Below are 13,283 nucleotides of genomic sequence, written 5' to 3'. Positions count from 1 at the left end.
ACTCCATAGCCATAAAATGATTTAACTTGTTCATGCTCGCCTCATTCTCAGTGAATCATCTTTTGGCACTTCTCTCAACTACACAGGATACCAGCACTTTGCCCCTTCCCTTTTCAACATTCTGAAGTAATGAGCTCTTTGTAACATCCTGATACATGCTTCAGTCAATCCCAGCACACCCATCCCTTCCAGCCAAGTACAGATATGTAGCAACTCTCCCTTTTCTTTTCCCTTCTCATCATCCAGATCTGTGTTAATCAATCTTGTCACGTAAAGCAATGATTTACAAGTATGTTTTTCAATTTAATTTACTGTATTTCCTGTTGATACTTCAGTCTTTATATTACAAACTGGACGAATGCTTTGTAAAACACCCCAATGCAGTACACAAGCAACATGAACTTTTAGTTGTGTATTATTTTAACTGCTTTCCCCCACACTACGCTGACCTCACCTTCTGACACAGTTCTGCAATGGGACGGCACCCTGTCTGTAGAATTAGCACTTTACAAGTTCACCAGTTTCAAATCATAATCTCATCTTTGATCGGAGCTGCTGAAAAGTATTCGACTATTTACTCCACCTTTTTGTCCTTTGGAGAACATCCAGTAGTTTTATTTTTATTTCAGATCTGTTTTTGTAATTTCTAATCTCTCTCCTGCTGGCAATAATGAATTTGCTCCTACGGCAGGCAGCTGGGCATAATGCATAGGTTAGTGTCCTCTTCCATATCTACAGATCACATAATAAACACTGGAGAAATTCTCAGCAATACAAGAATTGCACCGTTTGCAGCTTGAGAGTCAGTGGTTCTAAACTGGTTCTAACTGCACCCTGAGACATGAGTTAAATCATGTCATGGGCTGTTCATGATCCTGATTGTCAGGCACAGGATGTGTCCAAGCAAGTTTTAATGATTACACCCACCCCTAATACCAACTCTTGTCTTTGCTTATTGTTCCACAGGGACATTTGGCCAATCTTAATTTTCTCTTAATTTTGAGATTCCTTGAATGGATCATGATAGTGAAAGACCACATCCTCCATTTCCTTTTATTGACTGCTGTGCCTCATGCTCAGCCAATCAAACACCTGTTTATCAAAATGTTCCCCCTTCACTTGGAACAAAGCCATTTTTCAATCAAAACACAGCTTTCTCTCCACTCTCCAGAGTTTTAAAATGTTTTCTCTCCTCTCAAAATGGCTACTTCCCAACTCTGTCCTCGAGTATGAAAAAAACAAACTATTTTTTGTTTATATTCAGTTGTGTTAGATGGTGGCATTGCAGGGTACCTCGGAATACATATCCTTTGGAACAGGATGTTTCCTGTGAGCGGTACAACGTCAGCTACAGGAACTTCACTCTGTCTATACTCGAGGCTGAGAGAATATGGTGGAGAGCACATATCAGGTGACAGTCACTTGGTTGTGTAATCAGAAAGGGAATAGTTGAGTTGCCAATGTGGACAGGCATGTATTTCAGGACATTTTGGTTCTCAAGATAGTATTAATTTTTGAATTTTCCCTGTGTAATTCAGCACCATGGGTGGTTCAACCGTACAGAGAGGGAGGAAAAGATGAAATAAATAAATACATTTCTGGAATTTGATTGGTGACCATAAGGCACATACCTTCTTCCGTGATTTTTGTTTGCCTCTCTGGTGCCAAGGTCAAGGCTGTCACTGAGCACTTGTGGAGAATTCTGAAATAGCTTGAGGTCATGGTCCATCAGTACCAATGAAATGGGTAAAAGTAGGATGGAGTATCACAGGCATATTTTAAGGAGTAAAGAGCTTGAGAAGTTGAATATCAAAACAATAGGAAATATGTTACTCCCAGTCTTGCGTGCATGTACAGAGATGCATATGAATGTGTGGCCAGACAGATGTGGGGATGACATTTTTAATTATTGAGCCATTGCATGCATTTCTCCAGAGGGTGGGACTTGTATGGACCTGACAGCAGGATGCAGTTTGTTCATGGTTACAAGTACTGTTGTGGAGAGTTTAAAATAGTTTGGTCGGAGAGAGGAAGCTGAGCAAATGTTCAGAAAGAAAATCTGATAAAAAGCTGAAAATATGTGAGAATTTAGGATGTGAAGCAATTATTGAAAACTACAGGATTCTTATGGGGCTTGACAGGGTTGATGTGAGGATATACACACTCTGGTTGCATTACTGGTAAACTGGTAACCAGGGATGGGGTGCGGTGAGGTGGGGGGGAGGGGGGGTCACACTGAAATAAGGGCCTGGCCATTCAAGACAGATAATTAAAAAAATATTTGCCTTTACCCAGATGATAATGAATCTTCAGAATTCAATCCAAGAGGGTTGTAGAGACTCAGTTGCTGAGTATATTCAAGAATATTTTTGGATAACAAGGGAATTGAAGGGTTGAAAGCGACACTGTACTGAAGGATGTTCACATTCTTATTGAATTGTTGAGTAATAAATGGCTTAGTCCTGCAGTTTCTAAAGTTTTCAAATTATAAAAAGTTCATAGAAATGGTGCCTCTCTGCACTTGATATCAGGAGGAATATAATATATAGAACATATAGGGGTGAAACTGCTGATAGGTACATAAAGGAATGATTATAGCTAACTATATAAAAATAGCATATAGAGGGGCTGGAGTGTAAGCTTCAGATAACACAGGAAGAAGATTATAGAGAAAGGAGGTGGATTTGCAATGTTGATGAAATAATAAATCAAAGCTGTGAGAAGATACATAGAAAATAGGTGCAGGAGTAGGCCATTCGGCCCTTCGAGCCAACACCGCCATTCAATGTGATCATGGCTGATCATCCACAATCAGTACCCCCTTCTCCCTATATCTCTTGATTCCGCTAGCCCCAAGAGCTCTATCAAACTCTCTTGAATGCATCCAGTGAACTGGCCTCCACTGCCACCTGAGGCAGAGAATTCCACAAATTCACAACTCTCTGGGTGAAAAGGCTTTTCCTCATCTCAGTTCTAAATGGCCTACCCCTTATTCATAAACTGTGGCCCCTGGTTCTGGACTCCCCCAACATTGGGAACATGATTCCTGCATCTAGCGTGTCTAATCCCATAATAATTTTCTATGTTTCTATAAGATCTCCTGTCATCCTTCTAAATTCCAGTGAATACAGCCCAGCCGTTCCATTCTTTCATTGTATGATAGTCCCACCATCCCGGGACTTATCCTCATGAACCTACGCTGCACTCCCTCAATAGCAAGAATGTTCTTCCTCAAATTAGGAGACCTAAACTGCACACAATGTGGTCTCACCAGGGCCCTGTACAACTGCAGAAGGACCTCTTTGCTCCTATACTCAAATCTTCTCGTTATGAAGGCCAACATGCCATTACCTTTCTTCACTGCCTGCTGTGCCTGCATGCTTACTTTCAGTGACTGATGTAAGATACGTTTAAAGGATCATCAAATGAGGTTTTATGCGTTGAACAAAGAACATAAAGGGCTGATCACATTGGTGGGAGTATACTATTGTCCTGTAAATAGGGGAATTAGAAGAGCAAATTTACAGGAAAACTTCTTAAACAAAGACACTACAATGGTGATTGTGGCATGTTTTCAAATAAACAATTACTAACTGGAATACACTAAATAAGGCACAGCATATAGCAAGTGCTCCCAAAGAGGTGGAGGGGTACGAATCTGGATTTAAATTATTAGAGATGGAGTGAGATGATGGTCTTTTGTGTTAAGGATCATAATTTGGTGAGATTTAACCTGGGTAAGGAAAAGTGCAAATAGAATTTACAAATTAGAATGTGGTCAATGTTATGAGACTGGGAAGTGAATTGCAAAAATGGACTCGACCAGTTACTTATTGGAGTATGCATTTTAGAGCAATGGGAGCCATTTAAGGAGATTCAAGAGGTTTGGGGTAAACATGTTACTCCCAAAAGAAAGGCAGGACAGAAACCCTCCTGCCTTTGGAGGGAAGGGTGTCAAGAAAGAAAGCTTATGTTACATGCAGAAATCTATTACTGCCAAAAGCCTCGAAGACCATGTCACTAAATATATCTAAGAAGGAGTGTTCTTGATACAATGGGCATCAAAGGATATGGAGATGGAGCAGGAATATGGTATTGAGATAAAATATTGCATTGAACACCAGAATGGGCTTGAAGAATGAAAAGATCCACATCTGGCGGATCACGGTGGCATAGCGGTAGAGCTACTGCCTGACAGTGCCAGACACCCGGGTTTGATCCTGAATGCAGTTGCTTGTCTGTACAGCCAAGTACAGTCCTGCACTGTACTTGTTTGTTTGTTTGTACATTCTCCCCATGAGCTGAGTGGGTTTTCTCAGAGATCTTCGGTTTCCTCCTACACTTCAAATACATACAGGTTTGTAGGTTAATTAGATTGGTATCAATAATAAATTGTCCCTAGCGTGTGTAGGGTAGTGTTAATGTCCGGGGATCGCTGATCAGCGCGGACTTGGTGGGCCGAAGGGCCTGTTTCCTGGTCTGATTTTTCGTTGCTCTATCCTTAATTTGTGAAAATACAGAATATAACATTGGAGGAGGGGGGAGTGGGTGCTATGATTGTATACAGTGCTTATACACAAAGCACTGTGTATAATTGTGCAATGTGAAGAATATTGTACATCACACTATAATGTAGAGGCGAATCGTTAAGATGTTACCAAGATCGTAAAAGTCTAAGTGTTAGGTAAGATTGGACTAGATGTGGTTGTTTTTATTGGAATAGGTATAGTGATGGGAAATTAAATGATGTATAAAATGATGAGGGACAAAGTTAAATAGAAAGAACCTGTTTCAAGAGAGAGCTAGCAGGAATGGGGTACTGATTGGGGATGATCAGCCATGAACATATTGAATGGCGGTGATGGCTTGAAGGGCTGAATGGCCAACTCCTGCACCTTTTCTCTATTGTCCGTTAGCAGTGTAGTCAAACACAACAGGATGTGGATTTAAAAATATTAGTGGGAAGATAAGGAGCTGCTCTACATTCATTGGGAGCCTCCATTCATCAAGCAGTTCTCTGCCTAAAAATGTAGTGGAGGGAGAAACTTTAAGCATGATTAGACTGTACTTGGATGTGTAATGAAGAAATGTGACTTTAACGGTTCTGGACCTCGCATTGGAAGACGTGATTAGCTTGGTTGGCTTTTTCTTAACTAGCACAAATGCTATGGGCTGAATTGCCAACTCCCATGTCACATATCTCAGTGAACAGGTTGTGTTTATGAATAGTCTGAATTACCTGAGAGATTGGTCAAGGATGGATGTAGAATTATTTGTGAAGGTACGAAGTGCGTAGTAGAATCAGAAAGAATGGTCATTGCCTTCACAACATTTTGCAGGAGGAAATTGGAAATTATTCAAGATCATCAGTTACAATTCCTGTGAGTCTATTGTTCTTGGCATACTTGCAGAGGTTGACTGATTGAAAACCTGGCTTGCCATTTCCTTTAATTTCTGTACTACACAGGCGTAAGATATACCACATATTAAACAATTAAAATACAAGTTGGTTCAATTTTGAACGTGTCTCTTTTGTCAGACATGTTTGAAAAATCCAGTTAAATATTATTACTGTTTTTATCTTGCAGGCCTTTTGGATTTGGCAGCATTTTACAGAGAAAACAGCTTGAAAAACCTCTGTGAGCAGACCATTAAACAAGGTATTTCCGTGGAGAATGCCTTCACTTTACTATCTGCTGCAGTAAAATACCAAGCAAAGGTAGGGAACTGAGAAAAAACTATTTGTCTTAAACATATTCATTATAATCCTTCTACCCCTTTCACGGATTTGATAGAATTAAGAACCTTTTAGTTCATCGTGGTATGTTACAATACTGAAGGAGAGTATTAAGCCCATTCAGTCTGTGTTCATGAGGACTAAAAATGATCCCTTATAAACATCTTCCTATTTGGTCCATCCTGACCTCTATCAGTATGAAAGGGGCTTACTAGACTAACATATGTTTGTCTGCCATAACTCTAATCTCCTGGCTCTGTAGCACTGAACTTGCATATATGCCATTACTTTTTCTCTTGGATTTGTTACAGCATAGAAGGAGGCCAAATCCAAACAAGCTCCCTGAAGAACAAGACTCGCTGTCTCATTGTCTGTACTCGTTCTCACCTAGGCCACAGCTAACAATGGCCTGTTTCCTTTATCATCATCACTTTTTTGCATATCTTTCAATCTTTTGTTCTATATCTCTCTACATCGCAGCCTTTAACTCTAGTTTCCCTTTCCCGACTCTCAGTCTGAAGAAACATTACCTATTCCTTTTCTCCAGAGATGCTGTCTGAGTTACTCCAGCTTTTGGTGTCTACCTTTGGTTTAAACCAGCATCAGCAGTGTCTTCCTACACATGATGAAAGGACCAGCTTCCCTCTACCCAATTAAACAACTAATGATCTTGTAAACTTCCTCTGCTCTAAGGAGAACAATCCCAGCTTGTTCACTCTGATCCTATAACTAAAATTTCTTGTCACTTCTCATCTTTTGTCCTGCCTCCTCTAAACTCAAGTCAAGTCAACTTTATTTGTCACACACATACAAGATTTACAGTGAAATGAAAGTGGCATTGCCTGCGGGATGTGCAAAACAACAGAACTGAACCAGTATTTACATTTTTTTTTTTTAAAAGACACAACAGTAAATTAGTCCCTGGTGAGATCAGAGTTTACAGTCCTGATGGCCTGTGGGAAGAAACTCTGTCTCATCCTCTCTGTTTTCACAGCATGACAGCGGAGGCGCTTGCCTGACCGTAGCAGCTGGAACAGTCCGTTGCTAGGGTGGTAGGGGTCCTTCATTATCTTGCTGGCACTGGATCTGCACCTCTTGGTGTATAGGTCCTGCAAGGGGGTGAGTGTAGTTCCCATGGTGCGTTTGGCCAAACGCACTACTCTCTGCAGAGCCTTCCTGTCCTGGGCAGAGCTGTTCCCAAACCAGATCAACATGTTTCCGGACAGGAAACTACTTATTTATTACTTTCCATATACAAATTCCTTTTTTCTTTCTATTTCTTGAATATGTTCTTAATTTATGGGTTAAATACAGAGAATGTTTGAAATAGATCACATAGCATATGTGAAGAGAGAACATTTCAGTTCAATAACCATGGAATTTCAAGCCTTAATACCTCCAATCAGATTCTGACCATGGCCCAGTAACGAATACAACATTAGTAGGTTTAGGAGTAGGCGACCAAGCTTGTTCTGCGATTCAGCAATCACTCTATGATCAGAATGTTTGATTCCCTTCTAATCCCAAAATATCTAAACATTTCAGATTTTTTTAATTAACTAAATTTAAATTCCCCAAATATCTTGGCGTGACCGCTGATTTATTCGTCCAGTAATATAATTTCTTTGGTACCATACCATACCGGTGTTAAAAACGAAAGCATGAACAAAGGTTTCAGCTGAGGCTCTACTGTTATAAAGAACTACTCGGGTCACCAGTGACAATCTATGTGACTGAATCAAAGCTAAACTGTCCCATTGGATCATTCTTGATCTGCCTGCTCCTCAGACCCGGTGCACCATTCTCTTCCAACATTTCCTCACTGCTGTTTCTGACTAGAACTTGACTGGGATGGATCCATTTTATTTGCACTGTCATAGTCAGAGAATGATCTGTGATCTTTATTCTTTCTACTCTGGCATTTCTCCTTCTGGTGTCCCCACCCCCAAGAATCCACTCTTACTTCCTTCCTCCTTCCCACAAACAGGTTCTCCTGGGGGACATCAAATGAAAATATGTCAGTTTATAAGTGTGTGTTGAAATTACACAGTTCCACATCATTACCAATTTCCTTGAACTCTCCACAGCTCCTAACTCAATGGGCAGTTTATCCAGCATTCGGCATTGAATTCTAAAAAAATCCTCCAGTTATCTTCACTGTTGGTCACAAACTCCATCCCTTTGTTAAGAGTGATCACACTTTTCATAATCTTGGGGATGTTCTGGATCCCAGATGAACTTTGAATGATACCAGCAGCACGGGCATCACCATTTTGCTATATCTCTTCTGTAACCTGACTCTGCCTCTGTTTCAGCTTCTGGTGCTGACTCGTGCTTTTATTTTTAGTTTATTTTTCCAATGTACAACTGCTTGGTCTCTCTTGTTTTACCCATTATAAACTTGAGGTCACTCAAAACAGCCACTGGCCTAAGATGACTATTTGTAATACCCTGGGTTACACAGAAAAGCTGGAGAAACTCAGCGGGTGCAGCAGCATCTATGGAGCGAAGGAAATAGGCAACGTTTCGGGCCGAAACCCTTCTTCAGATTTGTAATACCCTTCTTGATTCCCCATTTCTTCAACCCCATGTACAGGCAAATGAGATTGGTTCAGCCGGGCATTATGTTTGGCACAAGCATTGTGGGCCAAATCCTCAAATCTACCTCATCTTATCAGGTCTCAGTGACTACCTTTACTTCAATCATTGCAACCAAATTACTGCTTTTGATCCCACTCAACGTCACTTCTTTCTCCTCCTGTTAATTGGCAGCATCGTTTTATTTATTGAAGACTGATATATTCATTCAGTGCAGTATCCATATCTTACCTTCCACAAGATCTCCTTTATGCACTGTTTATCTCATCTTTCTTTTGACCGTTTTACTTTTTATATCTTTCTGAAAGACTTTGCATTCTCTTGTTACGTAAGCTGTTTGTTTTCTTTTTGTGCCACTAACTTTCAGATTGCCTTCCAATTTTTTGCAATTGGTCGATTCTTTGCAATTTTATGAACCTTAAATATATTACTATCTTTCTTTTTCTTGTTTCCTTTTATATGTCTATATATTTACTAATCCAGGTAGCTTTAGCTTTGGGTGCCTTTCCCTTCCTCATTGTGGTAATGTGTGTACTTGAATCATCCTATCTTTGAAGATCACCTGTTGTTTCTGGGTAGTGCATAAGGAAAGGATTCTGCTTTTTGGATTATTGCATTCAGTGTTGAAAAGAACAGATATGTTTAAATGAACATATTGCACCCCAACAGAGTCAACAAATAACTGCTTGGAAGTAACTATAGTCGTGGAGGTTAGCAGAATAAATAGCAAGAGAAACGTTGGAGAGACAAGTGGTATATAACTGTGTTTAAGAAGGAACTGCAGATGCTGGAAAATCAAAGGTACATAAAAATGCTGGAGTAACTCGGCGGGTGAAGCAGCATCTATGGAGTGAAGGAGATAGGCAACGTTTCAGGCCGAGACGTTGCCTATCTCCTTCGCTCCATAGATGCTGCTGCACCCGCTGAATTTCTCCAGCATTTTTGTGTACCAGTGATAAATAACTATTAGAAATAGGAGAGATTATACTGAGGGTAAATGCAAAATAGTTTGATATGAATTTGGCATTCAGGTGCATAGATGCACTTTGTGGTTAAATTATGTTGTTTAGATGCAGGGACAAGGTGCCTTGATGACATAGTAGCACTATAAATAACTTGTTTAAAAAAGATAGATTTGAAAATTTAATATTCCTAACTACATTGCATTCAAGATAGATGGAGAAGAAAGAAGTAATAACATAATTGAGGGTCTGACTGAGGCACAAATTATAAGAAAATAAAGATGCAAAATAGGAAAACATAGAATTAGTGGGTTGGCCAGGAGGGGCTGAATTGAATTGATCAAATCAATCACAAACACAAGGGTACATCGCTGATTTCTGTGGCACACTACTGCTCACATTTTTCATTGACAAACATGCTTCCATCACCACCCTCTGCCTCCTATCACCAAAATAATTTTGGATCCCATGTATCTGAAACCTCTGGACCAGGCTATCATGAGGGGCCTTATCAAATGCTTTATTAAAGTCCATAAAGACCACATCTCTTGTTCTACCTTCAATTCTTTAGTTACCTCCCCAAAAAAATGAGTGTGACAGGAATTTCCTATTCAAAGCCATGCTGACTATCTTTGACCAATCGCTACCAATCGAAATATACATAAACCCTATCCCTTAGCATTTTCTTAATTCCTTAACCACTGCTATAAGGCTTACTGGTCTGTAGTTTTGATTTATCCCTGCTACCCTTAAAGGAAGGAACATTAGCTATCCTTCAGTTTTCCTGCACCACATCTATGGTTGACAAAGATACACAAATCTCTGTTGTAGCCTCCCAGCTGTCTCCTCCCTAGCTTCCCTTAATAAACTGGTGTCTCATCTGTATTTAGGGATTCATTAGTTCTTATGCATTCCATCATATCCAACACCTCCTCATCCTTAATATTGACCTGGTCTAAATTATCCACATACCCCTCACTAAACTCACTATCATCCATTTTTTCTACTTAATGAATATAACCATATAACAATTACGGCACGGAAACAAGCCATCTCGGCCCTTCTAGTCCGTGCCGAACACTTACTCTCACCTAGTCCCATCTACCTGCATTCAGACCATAACCCTCCATTCCTTTCCCGTCCATATACCTATCCAATTTATTTTTAATTTATAAAATCAAACCTGCCTCCACCATTTTCACTGGAAGCTCATTCCACACAGCTACCATTCTCTGAGTAAAGAAGTTCCCCCTCATGTTACCCCAAAATTTGTGTCCCTTAATTCTCCAATCATGTCCTCTTGTTTGAATCTTCCCTACTCTCAAAGGAAAAAGCTTATCCACGTCAACTCTGTCTATCCCTCTCATCATTTTAAAGACCTCTATCAAGTCGCCCCTTAACCTTCTGCGCTCCAAAGAATAAAGACCTAACTTGTTCAACATTTCTCTGTAACTTAGGTGCTGAAACCCAGGCACCATTCTAGTAAATCTCCTCTGTATTCTCTTTATTTTGTTGACATCTTTCCTATAATTTGGCGACCAAAATTGTACACCATACTCCAGAATTGGCCTCACCAATGTCTTGTACAATTTTAACATTACATCCCAACTTCTATACTCAATGCTCTGAATTATAAAGGCCAGAACTATGCAGTTATTCCTAGATCCCTCTGTTCAACTGCATTCCTCAATTTGCTACCATTTACTATGTACATCCAATTTTGATTTGTCCTGCCAAGATGTAGCACCTCACACTTATCAGCATTAAACTCCATCTGACATCTTTCAGCCCACTCTTCCAAATGGCCTAAATCTCTCTGTAGACTTTAAAAATCTACTTCATTATCCACAACACCACCTATCTTAGTATCATCTGCATACTTACTAATCCAATTTACCACACCATCATCCAGATCATTGATGTATATGACAAACAACAGTGGACCCAACACAGATCTCTGAGGCACCCCACTAGTCACCGGCCTCCAACCTGACAAACAGCCATCCACCATTACTCTCTGGCATCTCCCATTCAGCCACTGTTGAATCCATCTTACTACTCCACCATTAATACCCAACCATGTGGAACCTTGTCAAAATACCTTACTGAAGTCCATATAGACAACATCCACCGCTTTACCCTCATCAATTTCCCTAGTAACCTCTTCAAAAAATTCAAGATTAGTCAAACATGACCTTCCAGGCACAAATCCATGTTGATTGTTCCTAATCAGACCCTGTTTATCCAGATGCTTATATATATTATCTCTAAGTATTTTTTCCATTAATTTGCCCACCACTGACGTCAAACTAACAGGTCTATAATTGCTAGGTTTACTCTTAGAACCCTTTTTAAACAATGGAACAATTTGCGCAGTACGCCAATCCTCCGGCACCATTCCCGTTTCGAATGACATTTGAAATATTTCTGTCATAGCCCGTGCTATTTCTACACTAACTTCCCTCAGTGTCCTAGGGAATATCCTGTCAGGACCTGGAGACTTATCCACTTTTAATATTTTCCAAAAGTGTCAGTACATCCTCTTCTTTGAATCTCATAGTTTCCATAGCTACTCTACTTGTTTCCCTTACCTCACATAATTCAATATCCTTCTCCTGGGTGAATAACGAAGAAAATAAATTGTTCAATATCTCCCCCATCTCTTTTTGGCTCTGCAGATAGCTGCCCACTCTGACTCTCAAATGGACCAATTTTATCCCTCGTTATCCTTTTGCTATTAATATAGCTGTGGAAACCCTTTGGATTTACTTACTTGCCAAAGCAACCTCATATCTTCTTTTAGCTTTTCTAATTTCTTTCTTAAGATTCCTTTTTACATTCTTTATACTCCTCCAGCACCTCATTTACTCCATGCTGCCTATAATTATTGTAGATCTCTTTCTTTTTCCGAACCAAGTGTCCAATTTCCCTTGAAAACCTTGGCTCTTTCCAATTATTACTCTTTCCTTTCAACCGAACAGGGACATAAAGATTCTGTACTGTTAAAATTTCACCTTTAAATGTCCTCCATTTCTCTTTTACATCCTTCCCATAAAACAAAATGTCCCAATTTACTCCTTTTAAATCCTTTTGCATCTCCTCAAAGTTGGCCTCTCTCCAATCAAAAATCTCAACCCTGGGTCCAGTTCTGACCTTCTCCATAATTATATTGAAACTAATGGTATCGTGATCCCGAAGTGCTCCCCAACACATACCTCCGCCACCTGACCTGTCTCATTTCCAGCACTGCCCCTTCTCTAGTAGGTACCTCTATGTATTGCTGCAAAAAACTATCCTGCACACATTTTACAAACTCCAAACCATCCAGCCCTTTTACAGAATGTGTTTCCCAGTCGATGTGTAGAAAATTGAAATCTCCCACAATCACTACCTTGTGCTTACTACTAATATCTGCTATCTCCTTACATATTTGCTCTTCCAATTCTCGCTCCCCATTAGGCGGTCTATAATACACCCCTATAAGTGTTGCTACACCTTTCCCATTTCTCAGTTCCACCCAAATAGCCTCCCTAGAGCCCTCTAATCTATCCTGCCAAAGCACTGCTGTAATATCTTCCCTGACAAGCAATGCAACACCTCCACCTCTTGCTATCTCCAATTCTGTCACACCTGAAGCAACGAAATCCTGGAATATTTAGTTTCCAATCACAGCCATCCTGCAACCATGTTTCTCCCCTACATGTTGGGTCTGAGTGCGTCCCTTCTCTGCCTCCTGCCCCACACACTTCTACTAGATTTCTCTATTTGAGTCCCTCCCCCCAACCGTTCTAGTTTAAAGTCTCCCCAGTAGCCTTTGCAAATCTCCCCACCAGGATATTGGTCCCCCTCGGGTTCAAGTGCAACCCGTCCTTTTTGTACAGGTCACACCTTCCCCAATAGAGGTCCCAATGATCCAGAAACTTGAATCCCTGCCCTCTGCACCAATCCCTCAGCCACCTATTTATCCTCCACCTCACTCCATTCCT

The 13,283-nt window shown here is 40.3% G+C and overlaps 1 protein-coding gene across 5 annotated transcripts in view; it reads left to right on the top strand.

The window, feature by feature from the left end:
- The window catches only part of LOC129702825 (RCC1 and BTB domain-containing protein 2-like), a 75,668-nt gene that overhangs the window by 33,272 nt on the left and 29,113 nt on the right, over positions 1 to 13,283 (top strand). For 4 of the 5 annotated variants that reach the window (XM_055644839.1, XM_055644837.1, XM_055644836.1 and 1 more), the window contains exon 11: positions 5,589 to 5,719. In XM_055644839.1, coding sequence (XP_055500814.1) covers positions 5,589 to 5,719 — 131 coding nt within the window. The remainder of the gene's footprint in view (positions 1 to 5,588; positions 5,720 to 13,283) is intronic. The other variant, XM_055644841.1, reaches the window with a different exon arrangement.

Source organism: Leucoraja erinacea, chromosome 13 (genome assembly GCF_028641065.1).
Source record: "Leucoraja erinacea ecotype New England chromosome 13, Leri_hhj_1, whole genome shotgun sequence".
NCBI classification, from domain to species: domain Eukaryota; kingdom Metazoa; phylum Chordata; class Chondrichthyes; order Rajiformes; family Rajidae; genus Leucoraja; species Leucoraja erinaceus.
Note: the sequence above shows the minus strand (reverse complement) of the source record. Positions and strands in the feature narration are given on the sequence as shown.